The sequence below is a fragment of the Manacus candei genome, unplaced genomic scaffold (assembly GCF_025592945.1).
Source record: "Manacus candei isolate 608988 ecotype Guabito, Panama unplaced genomic scaffold, ASM2559294v1 h1tg000016l, whole genome shotgun sequence".
In the NCBI taxonomy this organism is placed as follows: domain Eukaryota; kingdom Metazoa; phylum Chordata; class Aves; order Passeriformes; family Pipridae; genus Manacus; species Manacus candei.
In genome coordinates, this window is record NW_026138064.1 from 6,110,904 (window position 1) to 6,129,511 (window position 18,608).

General features: G+C 39.8%; 1 protein-coding gene across 7 annotated transcripts in view; it reads right to left on the reverse strand.

Annotated features, from left to right (window-relative positions):
* Nucleotides 1-2,461: 2,461 nt before the first annotated feature.
* The window catches only part of PJA2 (praja ring finger ubiquitin ligase 2), a 29,724-nt gene continuing 13,577 nt past the window's right edge, over nt 2,462-18,608 (reverse strand). For 6 of the 7 annotated variants that reach the window (XM_051782621.1, XM_051782617.1, XM_051782619.1 and 3 more), the window contains 7 exons: nt 14,020-15,055; nt 11,989-12,168; nt 10,406-10,576; nt 8,714-8,819; nt 4,835-4,937; nt 4,427-4,542; nt 2,462-3,304 (listed from right to left, as the gene is read on the reverse strand). In XM_051782621.1, the coding sequence (XP_051638581.1) occupies nt 3,230-3,304; nt 4,427-4,542; nt 4,835-4,937; nt 8,714-8,819; nt 10,406-10,576; nt 11,989-12,168; nt 14,020-15,055 (1,787 nt within the window). In that variant the 3' untranslated portion in view covers nt 2,462-3,229. The remainder of the gene's footprint in view (nt 3,305-4,426; nt 4,543-4,834; nt 4,938-8,713; nt 8,820-10,405; nt 10,577-11,988; nt 12,169-14,019; nt 15,056-18,608) is intronic. The other variant, XM_051782616.1, reaches the window with a different exon arrangement.

An 18,608-nucleotide genomic window follows, 5' to 3' on the forward strand; every position in this document is an offset into this window, starting at 1 on the left:
AAGAGTAAACCTCCTTGCTCTGGGAATACCATGTACAGACGTTGTGTGAGATTTGTGTGAGAGGCAGCTGAGAAGGGTCATAAAACGTCAAAGACCCCCACAGTGCCCCCCCCCAGCTCACTCCTGAGGTCTTCTACCACCAAAGGATTGCACACGATCCAAGTGAGGCAACAAATTCAGAGCCTGTTGCAAGAGACTGAAAAGATTCACCCCCACCTCCAGGGGAGGTGCCTGGCATCTCCTAAACATATATTACCCACTGGACTCCATGTTTTGTGGGACCCTCCTCACCAAGAAAACCAGAAGAACTGGACCAATGGGATGCTGCCACATTACACAGTGTGGTGACACATTTCCTATTGTAATCTCTGTCTCTTTCTTTCTTCCCTCGCTCCTTTTCCTATTTCTTTCTCTCTCTCTTTCTCTGCCTCACATTTACCATTAAATAAAACCCATACTATTGACTTTGGCATCTGGTCTCATTTGCACCTTTATTTGGACAGAGGCATTTCTAATAATTTTAATAACCGGATCATAACCGGGTGTTGGATGATGAAAAGCTTGATGTGACCCAGCAATGTGTGGGGATTCTGCCTCTATGCTCCACTCTGATGGTGCACTCCCACCCCACCTGGAGAGCTGTACATAGCTCTGGAGCCCTCAGCCTAACAAAGTCATGGACATGCTCATGCAGGCCCTGAAGAGGGCCACAAAATGATCAGAGGGGTTGAAGAACCTTCCCTACAAGGACAGGCTGAGAGAGCTGCAGTTGTTCAGCCTGGAGAAGGCTCCAGGTAGCTCTTAGAGCAGCTTTCCAATATCGAATAGTGGCTACAGGATAGATGAGGAGAGACTTTTTATGGGGGACTTGAGTGATAACAGGAGGCATAATGGTTTTAAACCAAGAGTAGGTTTAGATTAGATATTAGGAAGACATTCTTTACTGTGAGGGTGATGAGGCACTGGAACAAGCTGTCCAGAGATGCTGCAGCTGCCTTAAGTGTTCAAGGCCAGGCTGGATGGGGCTTTGAAGAACTTGGGCTCAAGGAAAGTGATCTGCAGGTGATTTGTAAGGTCCCTTTCAACCCAAACACTCCAACTCACACTCTTTTCACAGCTTATATAAACAGTTTATATGGTTTGTAGAGAATTATTGTTTTAGAGATAAAGAATAATTGCATTTGGCAGCTTTACACTATTTAAAAAGAAAGTTTCTTTTTCTCAGGTGTTCAATTAAGCACAGAATAAGGAAGCAAGGAGGAAAACCAGAAGTTTTCTGCATTGTATAACAAGGATGGTGTCTGCAAAGCTGTAGAGGGACTGTGATGAGGCAGCTTATCCAAAACCCTTTGACTCGTAGAGAAGGGAGTCCTTTTCACACTACATCAACTGCTTTTACTATTGCTATTTAGGAAAAAACTGTTACCTCTCTGGCTAATAGCCAAAACAAGTAATTTATCCTTTCAAAACCTGCAGGAATTTGAATGCTTCCAATGTACTAGTGCATGTATAGACAACAAAAACCTTGTACAGAAACAAGCTTATTTTTCACATTTGCTTATTCCTTCATTCAGTGATCAATGGTTCAATGTTCCGATGGAGACAGGTGTCAAGAGGTGTCCCTAAGGGATCCATACCGGGACAAGTGGCATTTCATATCTTCATTAATGTCAGAGATGAAGGGATCAAGTACCCCCTCAGCAAATTTACAGATGACACCAAGCTGAGTGGTACAGTGGGGCCAGCCAGAGGGACCTGGACAAGATCAGGAAATGAGCCTCTGGAAATCTCCTGAGGTTTAACATGACCACGTGCAAGGTGCTGCACCTGCGTCTAGGCAACCCCCAGTATCAACACAGTCTGGGTGATGAACAGACCAAGAGCAGCCCTGCTGAGAAGGACGCGGCAGAGCTGGTGAGTGAGAGGCTGGACATAAGCCATCAATGTGTACTCACAGTCCAGAAGGCCAAACATATCCTGGGCTGCATCCAAAGAAAGCAGTGTAGGCAGCAGATGAGGGAGGGTTTCTGCCCCTCTGTTCTGCTCTGGTGAGACCCACCTGCAGTGCTGCATCCAGCTCTGGGGTCCCAGCAGAGGAAGGATGGGGACCTGTTGGAGCAAGTGTTGAGTAGGACCATGAAGATGATTAGACAGATGAAGCACCTCTCTTCTGAGGAAAGGCTGAGAGAATTGGGATTGTTCAGCCTGGAGAAGAAAAGGCTGAACATTTGGGGTGACTCGATTTGGCCTTCCAGTACTTGAAGGGAGCCCACAAGAAAGATGGAGAGAGACTATTTACAACAGCATGTAGTGACAGGACAGAAACTGAAAGAGATCAAGTTTAGGTTAGATGTTAGGAGGAAGTTCTTTGCTGTGAGGGTGGTGAGGCACTGGAAGAGTAATGGATCTTGATTGTGGACTCTCCGCTAGAGGTTTCCTGGATAAGAACTGTCGTGCAGTCCCCCTTCAGCAGGAGGAGAGAGCAACCAAGTTTCCTCTCAGTGTCCCAAGGCAAAAAGACCTTTATTTCCAAACTCCCATGGTTTATATGGGCTCGGGGGGAGGGCAAGAAGAAGGGATGTGAATGGGTCAAGGTCCAGGGGGAAGGGAGTGGCTTGAGGGCTCTACTGACCAATAGGGGATACAGGAGGATCATGTTCCAGTAACAGAACCAGGGACTGGGGAGAGGCGGGTGAGACAGCCTATCCTGCTTGTGCAGGGGCGGAGTCTGCGATCGGGGAGGGGAGCAAACATGGTTCCGAATGGGGGGGCCGCGTGGGTCAGGGAAATTACACAGCTCAGGGAGAACCCGTACAATAGAAAACGCAAGTAGTTGTTCTTTTTCTGCTTTGCTCGATCCTGGGAAGCTGCTGCTGTAATGGACCCGTTTCTAAAGCAGTTCTTTCCAGGCTTCGTAATCCTGGTGTTCGCCTACAGAAGAGGTTTCCCACAGAAGTTGTGGACACCCCATCCCTGAATGCCAAACTGAATGGAGCTCAGAACAACCTGGTCAAGTGAAAGGCGTCCTTGTCCATGGCAAGGGGGTTGGAACAGGATGATCTTTGAGGTGCCTTCCCACTCAAGCTGTTCTATGATTCTATGTTAATATTTTATACAGAATTGTTTTCCCATTATAATTAAACAGGCAAAATTTGTACTTGGTGGTAAATTTTATTTCAGACCCTAGACTGAAAGTCCTGTGAGTAGAAGATACTGAATCATCAATCAGTTAACGGTAAGTGTCATCCGCTGCTTCAGGAAGCACAGGAGCAAGCACATGACGACAAACTGGGCATGTTCCCGACTATAGAAAGAGAAAAAAATACCAGGTTATTTGCACAGTTTGCATTCAATTTCACTGAAAAGCTAAAGTTATTATTTATAAAGTATTTACTGTCTTAAACTCAAATTTGACTGATCCAAGAGAGATAAACTCAGAAGAAAGACTTGTTTTGCTTTTACACCAGTTACACAGAAAATGCATTGGAATTTCTCCAAGTTCTCCTGCAAGGCATTGATTTTACATGTATTTTTTTCTTCTGAGGCAAGGATTAAAAATAAATCCTAGTTTTCAGGAAGAGCAGTTTACTATGACAGCAGAAAAAAGGCAAGACATGTAAAACAAGCAAAATCAAGGTGGTAATCAAATCAACATTATCAAGGAAAAAAAAATATAAACACACCAACTAAACCTACCAACCCTCCACACTAGAGGTGTTTTGATAGGACCTCCCTAGTGCAATCAATTAACCTTTCTCTTATGCTCTTGAGAAAATGATGTGGTATGCTGTAGACTGAGAACTAGCAAGTCCAGACTCACACTGCACATAAAGGAGAGTGCAAGTCCAAGGAATAAAACATAACAATTCATTAATTACAGTTCTAGCTTCAATATGACACAAGCCTTTTTAAAACATTTGGAAGGAAACTGATTACAGGTTATGAAAATGAAATGATACAACCTGGAATTACTAAACATAGTTTTAAAAAACTAATGTATAAGCATTTCAGATTTCTCCTGTCAGCCCTACATCATAAATGGGCCTGACATTGTGGCAAGACAGAGAATTGTTCTTCTCAGAGAATACCAAACCATCATCTTTACTTCGAGGTAGGAATACAGTAAAGAAAGGTTTTCTTGTACCAAAACAACTCAACCACATCTTTCATTCTTACTAAAAGCAAAACATTTTTCTCACAAAAATATCCCCTCTATTCAAGAAATTGCCCTTCAGGTAAGTACAGATATAAATTTCTCTCCTCACTTGCACTAGAATTTGCTTCCATAATGCATAAATATAACAGCCAGTTGTTTCTTGGTATTTCATCCCAATCCCACCATCATTTTCGAAAAGTTAAAAGTTGCTCCTCCCAGAAAGAAAACACAAAACCCCTACAACCCCCTCACCAATCCTTTAGTACTTACTCTCTGCAACCAAGGAGTTACACAAGATTTGTGAAACAAATGATGACAGGGTAGCTCTGCCACGTATTCACCTCTCACATATTCACTGCAACAGATCGTACAACTCTCATCTTGACCTAAACCCATAATGAAGAAAAAGCATTATTATCTTGTTTTGTATCTAAGATGAGTTCAGATTAAAATTCATTTATTATCAACTAATGGGTACAAAATAAAGTCACACTATCACTAGTAAAGATTAGTTTTCCAAACTGCTTAAAATTATACTCAGTCTGATTCAAGGTTCAAAAGCTTTTAAAACAGCATTGGCAGTAAGCATATTTAAGTATTGTGATAGTACAGAAAGTTGCTCTTACAAACTTTGTGGAAACTACTTTTTCCATAATTTTTCCAAACCATTGTAGTCACCTGTGATGAGAACCACTGGCAGACAATCTATGGTTTCCTTAGTAGCTGGTGGACGAGTCTGTTCAACATCAAAGGCAAGAGACTCCAACTGTGCCAGAGCAACCTGAAAGGGGTGAGCAGAAACCAAGTTCTCTTACTCACAAATGTAAGATTTCATATAAAACCAAACAAGCAGGAAAAGGAATCCAATTCTAATAGTATTACTTTCTTAAATGGAAGTTATGTCTGTCAAACTAGCCACTACATCATTTCTATTTTTGTAAAGAATGAGATGAAACGGAAGGTCAAAACAGTAATGCCTTGTTTTTAAGCCCTCTTAGAGTATGAGGACATTCACAACCTTATCTCTAATAAACATTTGTTAATTTTATAAAGTTACAGAAACAACAGCAAGTTGAAAATGTAATACATTTTGCCAACATAAAACTGCCCCTGTATTTTGCTTTCTGAAAATAAATGCCTCATTAATGTGTTTCCTGGTTTTAACTGTTGAATTACTCAGGCACAAACAAAAATATTAAGTACTTTGGCTACACTACCAATTTAAGCTTCCAGAAATGAAAACCCAGCATCCATATAGATGTTTCTCATCTTAAGACAGACAATGCTCTGAAGTAACTTTGGTTTGAATTTAAGTTTTTCACCATACAAAATCTTTAAGACTCCAAGGCTACAGCAAGTATATTTGATGTTTACATCATACATTCAACCCTGTAAGACACTGAAAGGATATCCAGTAGGAAAAAAAGACAAAATCAGAGAACTCAGAACATTTGGTTTTATTTGCTGAGAAATGTACTAGATATACCTGTTTGAAGAGCAAACATACTGAAACTGAAGAGCCAAGAACACAGAAGCACTGGGTCCCTATGCTGAATGAAGTAGTCATACCCCTCAGGTACAACTACTTACTGCTCTAATCAGCCTAAAAATTATTCATTCTAATGGCCACAAAACTCTCTTAGTAAGAAGTATAAGATCTAGAAATCTGACAATATAAAGGAAATCCTGGGACAGTTATCCCTACTGCAGTATGCAAGTCCCTCTGCAAAACAGGTACACTGCTCCAATAGAACAGCTTAAAAACATTCAATTCTGCTACAGCAGACAACACTATGTTAGTAGCGTTAAGATGATTTTAGTTTTTGTAATTTTTTTTGCTACAACTGCAACAATCTGAGAACAAGCTGTAGGTAAAAATACTATGCTTAATTAGATTAACCAACACAGGTGGAAAAATTAGATAGGATCCCAGGCAGACGGAGAGATGCATTATTACTGATGTGTCAAACCTCTCTGTATACATCCAGTATTAGTATTCTCTGACAGAAAACAATGTATTGCTTGCTTTTGAAACCTATAAAAAAGAAACATCATAGACACAAAGCCTCACAATGACTCTGATGCTTAAAACCACATCTTCAAAAACAAAGCACAGCAAAGCAGGGTTTTTTTACAACTTTCATAAGATAAATGTGTTTTGAAGATACAAAGTTATGTCCTTCCTCTTATTATTTGTGTGACCGTGTACTTCTCTATGTACCATTAACAAAATACTGGACATTGTTCTGTTAAAAACAAAGAGTGCTACAGTGTACAGGGGTTTGAGCTTCTCACATCTGTGAACTGGCACAGGAAATACTCATAAAGTCGTTGATGCTGCAGAGACACCCAATCTGTTCTATACTGCTAATGAAGTAAATCAGACACTCCCAGCTACACAATTTCTTTAAAAGAAATGGAATAAAAAACCCCACATATATTTTATTAAATTTTAGGAACCTAGAGTCTTACAGAAGAAATATCTAATGTGTTCATTACTTCTCCCCTCCAATGTCACAACTAATTGAGGCAGATCTGCCTCGCTCTTTCCCCTCCAGTGAGGATACACTTAAATTTTGGATGCTTTGTGTCATATCCCTTTCAAGTGTTTCATAGCTACAGTAAATTACATTGCTCATGTTTTCTGAACAATTTTTAGTAATCATCTTCAGACTGCTCTATATTCTGCTTGAGATTTGAAGGGATAGTCAGGATTCTTACTCAGAACCTGTGTTGTCCATTTGGTCACAATCAATACAGCTGTTCCTTTTACTACTAAGTTACCATTTCTTTTTGCTAATTCCAAATATGCCAGACTTCTATGCCCACCGTAAAGTTTTAGACCCTTAAATGCTAATTTCAAGCACAAATCATCATCTTTCCCCTCTTGTCCAATAATCACAGTGACCTGTACCACAGGTACCACAGAATAACTATCTTTGTAGTCATCTGTCAGTGTTCAGTGACAATCTGTTCCCAGTGACACAAGCAAAATGACAGCAGGTTCTCAGCCAGCCATGCACAGAACCACCTAGGATTACACTTACAGATCAGTCTGACAAGACTGCACAGTTTTATTCTGACAGAGTAATGAGGGTGATGTTACACAAGAATGAGAAAAAAAAACCTCAGTCACAATAAACTCAGTCTCCTCTTCAAGTGTTAACATATAGATTAAAAAAATTAAAAAAGATGGGATTAGGTTTCCCCTGTCTACACAGAACGTCTTGCTTTGGTGCAAAGGAGGTCAACTGTTTCTGTAGTTCTGGGGTTTTTTGATGTAGTGAGAACCAGCAGCTATGAAGGAGACAAGAATTTTCTCTGTACAACTTCAAATAAGGATATCAACACACCTTCTCCCCATTAACAAGCTGTTCTGAAGTGTCTCCAGGTGAGTAATGCTAACAAGATCCTGCACAGCTGGAGAAGAACCTATGGTGCTGGATCACAAATGATGACCTCCCATACACCCTGGGGGAGGCACAATACCTGGAAACTGCATGCCTGCCAGCTTCAGGGAACAGCCCTTCCACCCCCATGGAAAGTACCATGAAGTTTATTCACAAAATAGTTGATTTTGAACATATCCATGGAAAAAGCAAAAAACCATTACCTGTGATTTTTCCACTGTCTGCCAGCTTTAGAAAGCATTTCAAAGTGCCCTTGATATTTTGTCTGCAGGCACACATTGACATACAGCCTGCCCTGTTCAAACCTCTACAATAGGTGCTAGTAGTCAAACTGCCCCTTGCTGCCCTAAACTTATCTCAACCACAAAACATTCAATTCACCACTTAACTCTTATTTTGACAAATACGCTGCAGGGGAGATTTCTGGCAGTTGCACTGCACCAAACTGGATTTCAGGTAGCTCTATATTCACTCTCACATTGACCAACATCAGGTAACACAGAAAAGACAAAGATCATAACTATGCTGGCTCTTGATAATAAATGCTCTAGTCTGTCCAAAATTAGACAGATCAAATGGGATTAAAACAAGGTAAAAGGCTTTTTTTTTTTTTGGGGTGGTTTGTTTTTCTGATTGGGGTTTTTTGTTTGTTTGTTACTGTGGGGTTTTCTTTATTTAAAACACATGGAGTCAAGATGGTCAAACACAGAAAAGTCTTTTACTGATATATAAAAATATGATACATCCAAATGTACTCTTGCAAATAAAAAAAGCTAAGACAACTCACAAGTACAGATCAAAGCATAAGCCTTCCTTTGCTATGTATAGAATCTGGTAAAATTTACTGAAGTAAATTAAACGGCCTATGTTTATACTGGTAGAAATTAGTAACTTTTTTCCTTTAAGAGGAAATAAATACATATTCTAAAAGGAGTGGGCACTGATCAATGACTTCTTGTAGTACATAATTTAAAAGAACTTCCAACATTTATTTGCAGATTTGTAGACCTGAAAGCTCAAGCTAACAGAGGAAAGCAATTTTTTCCCCTGATTCTCCTGGATTTCAGATTATGTAGAAACAGGATTCAATAATAAACATTTATGTCACAACATCACTAGTATAAAACCACAGAAAATATTTTAATACCTCCACAGCTTCTAAGCGTCCCTCTAGTGCCACAAATGTGAGAAGTTGAGGGTCCATATAAGGAATGTTTAGAGCAAGTCCTAGGACTTCAAACTCATCAAGTGTTCTGAAAAACATGGGTTAGGAAACATGGTCTTAATTTCAAAGTAAACAGTAGCAACATGAGGGCCGGGTACATCAATTTACTGCACATAACCTGTTAATTACCTGCCAGATACCCAGTCAGCTGATCTCTCACTCCCCTACCTCAACTGGACATGCATGTAAATAAGATTAAAAGCTCATGGGTCAAGATAAACACAGGCTGATCAGTCATAAAACACCACCACAAGCAAAACAGACTTATCTTAGGAAAAACAATTTAATTGAAAGGTTGAACCAGATGATCTTTATATGTTCATTTCAACTTAGGTCGCTCTACAATTCTATGAATTTATTGCCAGAAGAAATGGATTTTGATGGTGAGAAGCAAAGACAAAAACTAGAACACCTTCCCCTTAGCCCTCTTTTTATTTCCAAGTTCAACTTGGCTCCTTCATTCTTGACTCCTCCATGTTCCCCTACTTTGAGCAGGGCAGAGAGACAGGGAATGGGGGTTGTGGTCAGTGCATGGTGATTGCTCTCTCTAATTACTTCCCCCTCACACTGTTTTCCCTGCTCCAGTGTCCGGTGTGTGGCAGCTCCTTTGAGTTCTGTTTTCAACAATCAGAAATCAAACCTTGAAACAAGCAAAATCATGTGCGGATCTGCATATGTTCAACCGAAAAACCTTAACAGACCATTAACATCTTCCTTCCTATTTTTAGTAATAGCGAAGCTTACCAAGGCTAACCTCCAACATTTAAAAGTCAGTTTCTCCCCCTATCATAGTATTCCTTTGCTGGCTTACTGCCTGACATTGCAAGAACATATGCCTTACTTCTAATTTGGACTCATGCATTAGTTAGTCCCCACTGTGCCTTTCCACAACGTAACTTCTCAAGGAGAAAATACCAGTGTTTTTGGTATGTCTGGACTGTAGTTCATATTTTAATAAGCAGAAGAGAGCAAGTGTTAATTTTCTTACTGGAAAGCACTCTGTCTAGCTCACTCTTACTTTAAAACAAACACTTTCTAGGATTAGACTGTGAACGTGCCTCAAATCACTTTACTCCCGGTATTTGCAGCATTTTGTAATAAATATTCTGCAATATTCTTCAGCAATCTACTGACAAAATTGATTGAAGCATTCAAAATTATGATAATATTAGGTAATTGCATGGCATTTCAAAGAAATAAAATAGGCTTATAATGTCTAACCTACATCAGTTTCAAAGGAGGAAAAGAGCAATTATAAAACAAGGCTGATTGAATGCTGATTACATTTATGTTGCTCTACTTTTGTTATACTTCCACTTGAAAATTAATTATACTTACTATCTTGAAAATTAATTGAAAAGGTACAACCATCCCCTGAATATTTAGGGCACCAGAATTTTCTCAAATCACAGACTGACTTCGCAAATCTACATCCTTTTTCTCTCATTAGAAGACACCTAGCACTTGAAGTACTTTAAACCTTAAAACTGAGATTATAAGCCTTTGAAGCAACTGCATACTGACAGCCATGAGTACTTTTGACATCTTACATAAAAAGCCAAATAGCAAGTACAAAACCTCTGAAATTATGGCAGACAACTATCAAATGCATACCTCCACTCCACATCCAGGTCTTCACTCACACTGGAGTCATCTTCAAAGCTGTTATTTCCATTGAACGGGAAGAATGCAGGATGCATGAAATCATTAACTGGATCATTTTCCTCATCACTGCTACTTTCTACTTCTTCTCGGTACGGTGACCAAAGAATCTCACCTTCCTCCCTTCAAATAAGTAAATGAAAAAGTAAAACTAAAAAGCTAAGAGAATTTACAAACATATGTGAACAACAATAGCTAAACATACTACAAAGACTAAAGAGTCTGTTTCCCAGACAGCAGAGTCCCAGATTAAAAATTTACGGTTTGCCATAAAAATTCAAGAAACTCCCAATGGTATCAGCTCCAGAGTCAGAATCTAGTAACACCCATGGTTCTACAGCAAAGCTATTTGTCTAATGCTCAAGGCCAGCAGTACAGCCCTGCCAGGGTTAGTAAATTTGGTACTAAATATTTTCTTATTTATCAAAAAGAAAGACTGTCTTGACACCTTGGAACAGTCTTCATGGCAAAGCTTGGCCTGAATACAACACAAAGAGGTACTGCTTGCAAGAGAAGTAGTACCTGCATAAGGTACTACATAAGGCATTTCCTATCTGCATAAGGAGAAAGTATCATCTCATTCCTGGATATTCTAGAGGAGCACAAGTCACCTGGATGTTTATTTACAGCCACAGGGCTGTGAGTCCCATTTTCCTTGTAAATGGGCAAATAAACAGGAATCACATTAAAACTGTGTACATTTCCAGGCTGTTCACATCAAAGAAAGCTAAAGATTACACACCTGCATTGTTGTTATTCTGAAAGAAATGGTATCTGTCAAGTTTTCATAAAGTCACACTAATTCTCCAAACCTCAAGGGATACCAATACTAAAAAAGAATTAACAGCAAAGTGAACTGCTTGGCAACAGGTGCTGTCAAGAGTGGAAGAAGCTGAAATATCACTTAGGTGTGGCTTTTTTGCTTTGTAAAGACACAAGCTAAAGTCAATATTAGATGCTTAAGTTAAAAAAACAAAACCAAACACTTTCCTTGGCTCCATATAGCTACAAATTTTGACTTGCAGTTACAATTTATAAAGCACTGAATGACGGGAAAAATAAATAAGTTGTATGAACTACAGCAAGCAAGCAATTCAAGTTTGCTTGAATCATTGATAGGGCTGCAGAAAACAGGGAGCAGCAGTGGAATAGGAGACGTAATAAAGCAAAGGGTCAAACAAGTGCTTTTCAAGGAGTACTAAGCAGTGTCAGAAGATTTTTATGTAACACTTAACAATTAATTTTCCTAATCTGGCTTTCTAAAGTCACTACATCAAATTTATTAAAACATATAGACACTACATGCCAATGCCCTCATTATTTCTCTATCTTTCATTAAACAGAATTGTTTCCATGAAATGCCATTTTTTCCCTAATTTGAAATACACACAACTACTCAAATTGTTATAATGATTGCTGCTAGTACAGTAACTGCTTTTAGAATAGATGTCACTTGGTATAGTGTCATGGGGATAACCCTGTTGGTGTTGAACTTAGAAGCTACAGGAAGTCAGCTATATGAAATAAAGCCAAACCCTTCTTGGAAACCGCAGTTTGTGTTCTCTTCTTTTACATCACAGCTGATGCTCTGCACTTCACATTCCTCCCTGCCTGGGAGAGTATCCCAGCTCTCTTCACTTGAGGACTGCTCTTGTTCCGCAGCAGTCAAACAGCTAGGCACAGCCGTAGCCCATTCTCCATCGCTGCATTCTGAGCTGCCATTTAAACAAGGCAACAGGGCATGAATTTAAACACCGCTTTAGGGGAAACAAAATAAATGTTCTGCGATTTTCTACCTTTCTGTCAACATTGCATTCAATATAGATGATTTTTTTTTCTAGGAGAAATGAATTTTGTGCTATTTATAGATGTATTAAAAGTCGGGTATACATAAAGAATGGATTAAATAAACAACTAGTCTGTAAGGAAAAAAAAAATAAATCAAGAATTCTGCCCATCCTACTTTGCAAAAATGTTTTGTTCTTCCCTCTCCACATTTGCAGAGTATGTGAAACAAGAACAGAAACCCAGACCCACTATACACATCTTTCTCCCAGAACACAGAAACAGCAACAGTGACACTGAGAACACCAGTGCTTGATTAACAAATAACAAGCAAAGTCAACCTTGCCTCTTAGCCAAACTTAAAGTAAAAGCTCTCACAACATATAAGCCATATAGAATGACCCTTTCCTTTCAACCATAAAAAGATACAACAAATGACTCCCTACAAATTATATAATTCACTAGCCCAAACAGATGAATGGCAGGGAGTTTTTTCCAAGACAATTTGCTCAGCCACCACATGGAAAAGGGTAGTAAATAACAAGTTGTGGGCAGCTAAAATCATAATGGTAGCAGAACCTCCAGAAAGATGAACTACTGTTACCATTGGTAATACCACTTAGAAGGTTCACTCAATACAGTGACAGTTGACACCTGTTGAAATTCAAAATATAGTCAACTAACCACGTCACTTCAAAAAGTTAGAGAAAAACACGTGAATAGCAAACGTGCTTAATACAGCACATTTTATACAGCAATCCACAATATCCACAGCTCAGTTTTCAATCTGCTAAACCCAGCATGTTTAGGTGTATTAATGTTACCTCACAAACTCACTTTAAATTAACCCTCCTTATATCTCATTACAAGTACATGCCAATATAAAAGTTCTAAGAACTTCCATAGTATCTAAGTACTTCCAAAAAACTGCACATTATGCTCTGTAAATATTACAAGAATAAAGAAGTTCCACAGATTATATTTAAGAATTTTAATTTGAGGCAGGAATATGTTTTTCTATCACGATTTTGATGACTAAGAAAAGTGATGGAAATATGAATATTCATTAACTTTGGGCTACTTTAATGGATTACTTTACAACAGAAATCACATCTATTAAGAAATTCTGATAGGTAGTCTAATGCATCTGAAATTGCACCAACTAAAGCTGAATACTAACACCTTAGAACCATTTGTTTATTTGGTTCTTTGCCTGGTTTTGGGTTGAAAGTTTTATTGTTTGTTTTTGATTTATTTTGTTTGGTCAATTTTTTTAATATATATTTAAAAAGATTATCTAAGCATACTGTAAGACCAGGCGAATTTCTGTACTTTGGAAACTCCTATTAGTCTGAAGAATTTCCATTAAAAAAGGGATATAAGCAACCCCATCATGTTATTCTTCAGATATCACAAGGAAGAACAATTTCTTTCACAGGCTGGAGACAAGAAAATATATAGGCTGCCATGCAGAATACTGAGATTACATGGCAAAAAAACCAAATTCTGAAAAGACTAACTCTTGAAGAGAACTTTCAAAGACCCATAAACAAGTAATATTCCTTAGTGGTAAGTTGCTCTAACGCTAGATATAAGGAAAGGTTTTTTACATGACCAGAAGAGTAAAGAAGAACTGAAAGGAAATGTTGGTATCTTGTTATCTGATCATATTCTGAAATGTCTCAAGTTTTCACGTCCCATTTGCTAACGTATTATTCAGTTTTGCACATGATTTACACAAAAGATTCAACACTAAAACAGATATAAAACTGAAATTCTACCTGTCTTCATCTTCATGGGACATTAAGAAGTATCTGTTGCAGTTTTCAAATTCATCCCAAAAACTGCTATCATCTGGAACATTTTGGTTTTGAGCTGCTGCATTTTTTCCTAGGTCTCTTTCTGTGTTCTTTTGATCACTGTACACTCTTGAGAGAAAGAACACACCAGAACTCATCTCTTCACTGTCTCTCAAGGGACACTGAGGATGGCATTGCTGGCAATCAGCAACTCCTATTCTCTTCCAGGAAGAGGAAAGTGGTTTTTGCTCTTCATCATTAGGGAGTTGCTTTTCTCTCTCAAGCTGGTTTGCAGTATTTCGTGTTCTAATTTTAGGTCTTACTACTGGCTCAGATGACTTCTCTTGGTCAGCCTTTCCATCACTGACATTTAGTACATCAGCAACAGGGGTTCCGATTCCAACATCCAGTATATGATTTATCTGCTGTGTTTCACAACTGGTACCACTCAGGTTACTTTTTGGTATAGCTTGATCTTCAGTGGATGTAAGTGTCCTATTGTTTGGACATGCCAAAGGCATTGGTCCTGCTCCTTCACAATTTTCTCTAGAAACACTGTGGTTGAAAGAAGACAGTCGTGACTGTAAGTCCATAAGACACTCCGCATCTTTTTCGCACTGAGAAAGTATGTTATCTAATTGTCCCTGAATGAGACATGCTGCTTCTTTTACCAAAGAACATTTGTCTTGAGCGTCATCTTCTTCTCCGTCACTGCTATCTGGCTCATAAGAGTCAATGTTCACAAAAGCAATTCCATTCTTACCATTCAAATCATTATGTCTTCCAGATGTGTTTTCTGCAAAGTCTTCAGAATTTTCATCAGGATTCATAAAGTTCTGTGAGATTTGATTGCCTTCTGGACCAGGACAGACTACAGAAAATTGTGGTGTGTTCGCTTCAGAAGTTTGGGTTGATACATTTTGGCAAATGAGTTCTCTAGTTCCACCATTTTCTGACAATGGCTTATCTAATAGAGCAGAAGGAACTTGAACCAGTGGTCTGGAACTTTCAGAGAAAGCTGTAAGAAAAAATACATTGGAATAATCAAAACCAACAGAAATATTCTCATCTACAACAACTGCTCAATAAAAAGAAGGGAAAATTTACTAGGACCGCAGTGCAAAATGATAGACAGAAACATTTATCAGAGATGCAGTCATTCTTCACTAATATACATTTCCTTTCTCTTTTATACAAACTAAGTCTACAGAAATAGACCTAAATTATACAGTACCAGCTCAGGATGTGATAGGAAAAAATAGTATTAAAGGAACACGTTCATAAGCAGAATTTTTGCACTGTTTATAAAGAAGGGAATTATAAGATAATAGGAAAACTCAAAAAACCATTTCTCTCCATATTAGACTATTAATTCATTAACTGGTGTTATGGTTTGAGATCCCCAAAATTCTAATTCCCTAGTCCTAGCCCCCTGTCACATCTCAATCCAATGTGAGATGGGTTTTCCAGACAACCACATGAGACTCAAATTGGGGGAAAGGGAATATATTATAATGACTGTACAAATAAATATTATAATACATTATACATACGATCTCAACTATCTCTACCATGACATAAGTATTTACAATGGATCAGATCTCTTCTCCCCTCCAAATAAAAGTCCAGGAGGGAAAGAAGGACAGATCCCTTCTTCAGTCTCAAAGCAGCAGTATCTCCTAAGGCAGCAGTCATCTGTCTTCTTCACATGCAGCAGCTGATAGCTGGATTTCTGCCAGCACTCACGAGGGGGGTATCCAAACCCCCTCGGTCCTGTCGTCTCCAAGCGAGGGGTCTTCCGTGGGCTACGCTCACCCCAGACAAAGGTTGTCCCAGCACGGCCATACCACGAAGCACAGGGGGTCTTCGTGACAGTCTGGTATCTTCAGGAGACTCAGCTCCTTGCAGAGCTTCTGTGCCCTGCCTCAAGATGGCTGCGAGCGTCTTTGTAGCTTGCAGCAAGGAAGGGCTCCAAGGTCAACCTCCTACACACTGTCCTGGCTGAGCTCTCAGGACAACCGAGCTTCTTAGCGCCTTTACTCCATTTAGGACTTCTAATCAGTAAGAGTCCACCCCCTCCCCTTTGGAGGGATCTCAAAGAAAGTTTAGGGGAGTTTTGCAGTTCTTACCCCCAAACTTCCCCTCTGTAGAACTCAGTTCTCTCTTTCAGTTGCTGCTAGCTTCTTTTTCGGACAACACTGTGTCTCTCCTGCTTGGCTGTAATGCCTCTGCTGCGTTCTTATCTTTTTGGCTCTCTGCCATCGCTTCTGGATGCTGCTTCTGCCGCTGCTGTCTCTGCTCGCTCACAGTGGAGAAAACTTTCTTAGCTCTCAGCTGCAGGCACCTAGCCCAGCTTTATGCTGTTCCAGGTCCCTGTAGGCCCCGCTGGGGCTGGGGAGCCAATTCCCCCCCCAGGGCCTCTTGCCCTCTGCTCCTCGTGGCCTCAGAACATGGCTACCACTTCTACAACCAAACTACAACTAACCTTCTCTTCCGTTTGCTTGTGGTATGTTTATATTTCGCAGAAGCGCCCATCGGACAAAACTTCAAAACTTCAGGGGTCACCACCCCCTGGGGTTTTACCATTTTCTTAGCTTCAGGGGGAAAACCTGGTTCAAACCACTACACTGGCTAAACTGTGCCTTCTACCACACTCAGATAAAGTCACTTATTGGTACTTTAAATTATATACTAAGAGCACTGTATTTTGCATGTGCAGTTTTGAGTGTAACTCCACATAAGAAAATAATAGCAGGGTTGATTGTTGTATTGCAGCTAATAGTTGCCTCATCACAAATGCAGTTTAGTTATATGACACTACAACACCTCTTGCATAAAGGGACAATAAACATCAAATTTAGCAGCAAGAGTTAAAACATGTATACTGCTGCTACTACAAAATCAATCCTCTATTCAAGTAATTTGTAAACTCCTATCCAAGGCAATTGTCCAATCTATTTTTGAACACAAAATGGTTTGCATAACTTGAAAGCACTTTAAGTCAATATTTAGGGGTTTAAAAACATAACTACAAGACCTTAAAAAAATTAGAGAAAAAAAAAAAAAGTCTCATCTCTCATCTAAATAGTTATCCATGACTCGGTTGGTGAATTTGTGACACTGGAATCTTATGAGAGCCATGCCTCTCAGCACTAGGAGTCTGACTTCCAGGAAGTAGTACTATATCATTACATTTTATCTAATTAAAATCTTGAAGCTCCTTTACTAAACCACTAACAGCCAAGGCTGGCAGGCAGGTCCCTCTGGAGATCATCCAGTCTACTCCGCTTGCTCAGATTCACATACAGTAGGTTACCAAGGACCAAATCCAGTCATATTTTTAATATTTCCAAGGATATCTCCTTCTACCTATCTTCCAGTTTCCTAGATTCTTTAAACACCTGGATGATAAGTTCATGGTACAGGTACTAAAGGGCTGACTAGGAAAGGTGCCCTCCTTGAGTTGTTGTTTGTTAACAGAGAGGGTCTCATGCATGGGGACTGGCAGCCGTCTTGGCCACAGCAAACACAACGTGATCCAATGTAAAATCTCAGGTGACAGAAAGAAAAGTGCCAGCAAAACTTCAACCCTGGACAGGAGGGAAGTAGACTCCAGGTTGCTCAGGAAAAAAGTTAGTGAGGTCCCGCAGGAAAATGCCTCTGAAGGTGCTAGAGTCCAGCAGTGCCGGTCACTCTTTAAGCACCACCTCCTAAGGGTACAGAAACAGGCAATTCCAAGATGTCTGAAATCAAGCAGGGGAAGCAGAAGGTGGGTTTGGCTGAGCAAGGATCTTCTTCTGAAGCTAAAGCAAAAAAAAAAAAAAAAAAGTGTATGCCCAGTGGAAGAAAGGTTGGGTAACGTGGGAGGAATACAGAGAGGCTGCTCATCACTGTAGGGAGAAAATTCAAGTGGCCAGAGCTCAGCTGGAGTTGAAGCTGGGAAGAAATGCAAGGGACAATAAAAATAGCTCTTTTAAATACAGCAAGAGCAAAAGGCAGTGCAGAAATAACATCAGCATGTTGCGGGATGAGGATGGTCACCACACAGACAGGGACATAAACAAGGCAAAGGTGTTTAAATCTTTCTTTGCCTCTATCTTCAATAGAGATGATGGGCTAAGGGGGTCCAGTGCCCCAAGCTGGAGGACCATGACTGTGAGAGCAATAAACTCCCAGTTGACACTGAACTTGTGTGGGACTGCTGCTTGCTCCAGCTGGATCTCTGTTAATCTGTGGGGGGCTGATAGGATTCATCCAAGGATAATCAAGAGCTGGCTGATGTCATCACAAGGCCTCTCTCAACAATTTTTTAATGGTTTTGGGAATCAGGGATATTCCAGTCAACTGGAAGCTGGCAAATAATTTCCCAATTTTCAAGAAGGGCAGGAAGGATGACCCTGGAAACTACAGGCTTGTCAGTCTCACTCTGACTGGTAAAATTATGGAGAATATGATTCCAGGATGTACTGATAAACATTTGAGGACAATGCAGCCATTGGTTACAGCCAGCACGGCTTCATGAGCTGGACAAACCTAATTTCCTTTTGTCACAAGATAACCCACCTACTGGA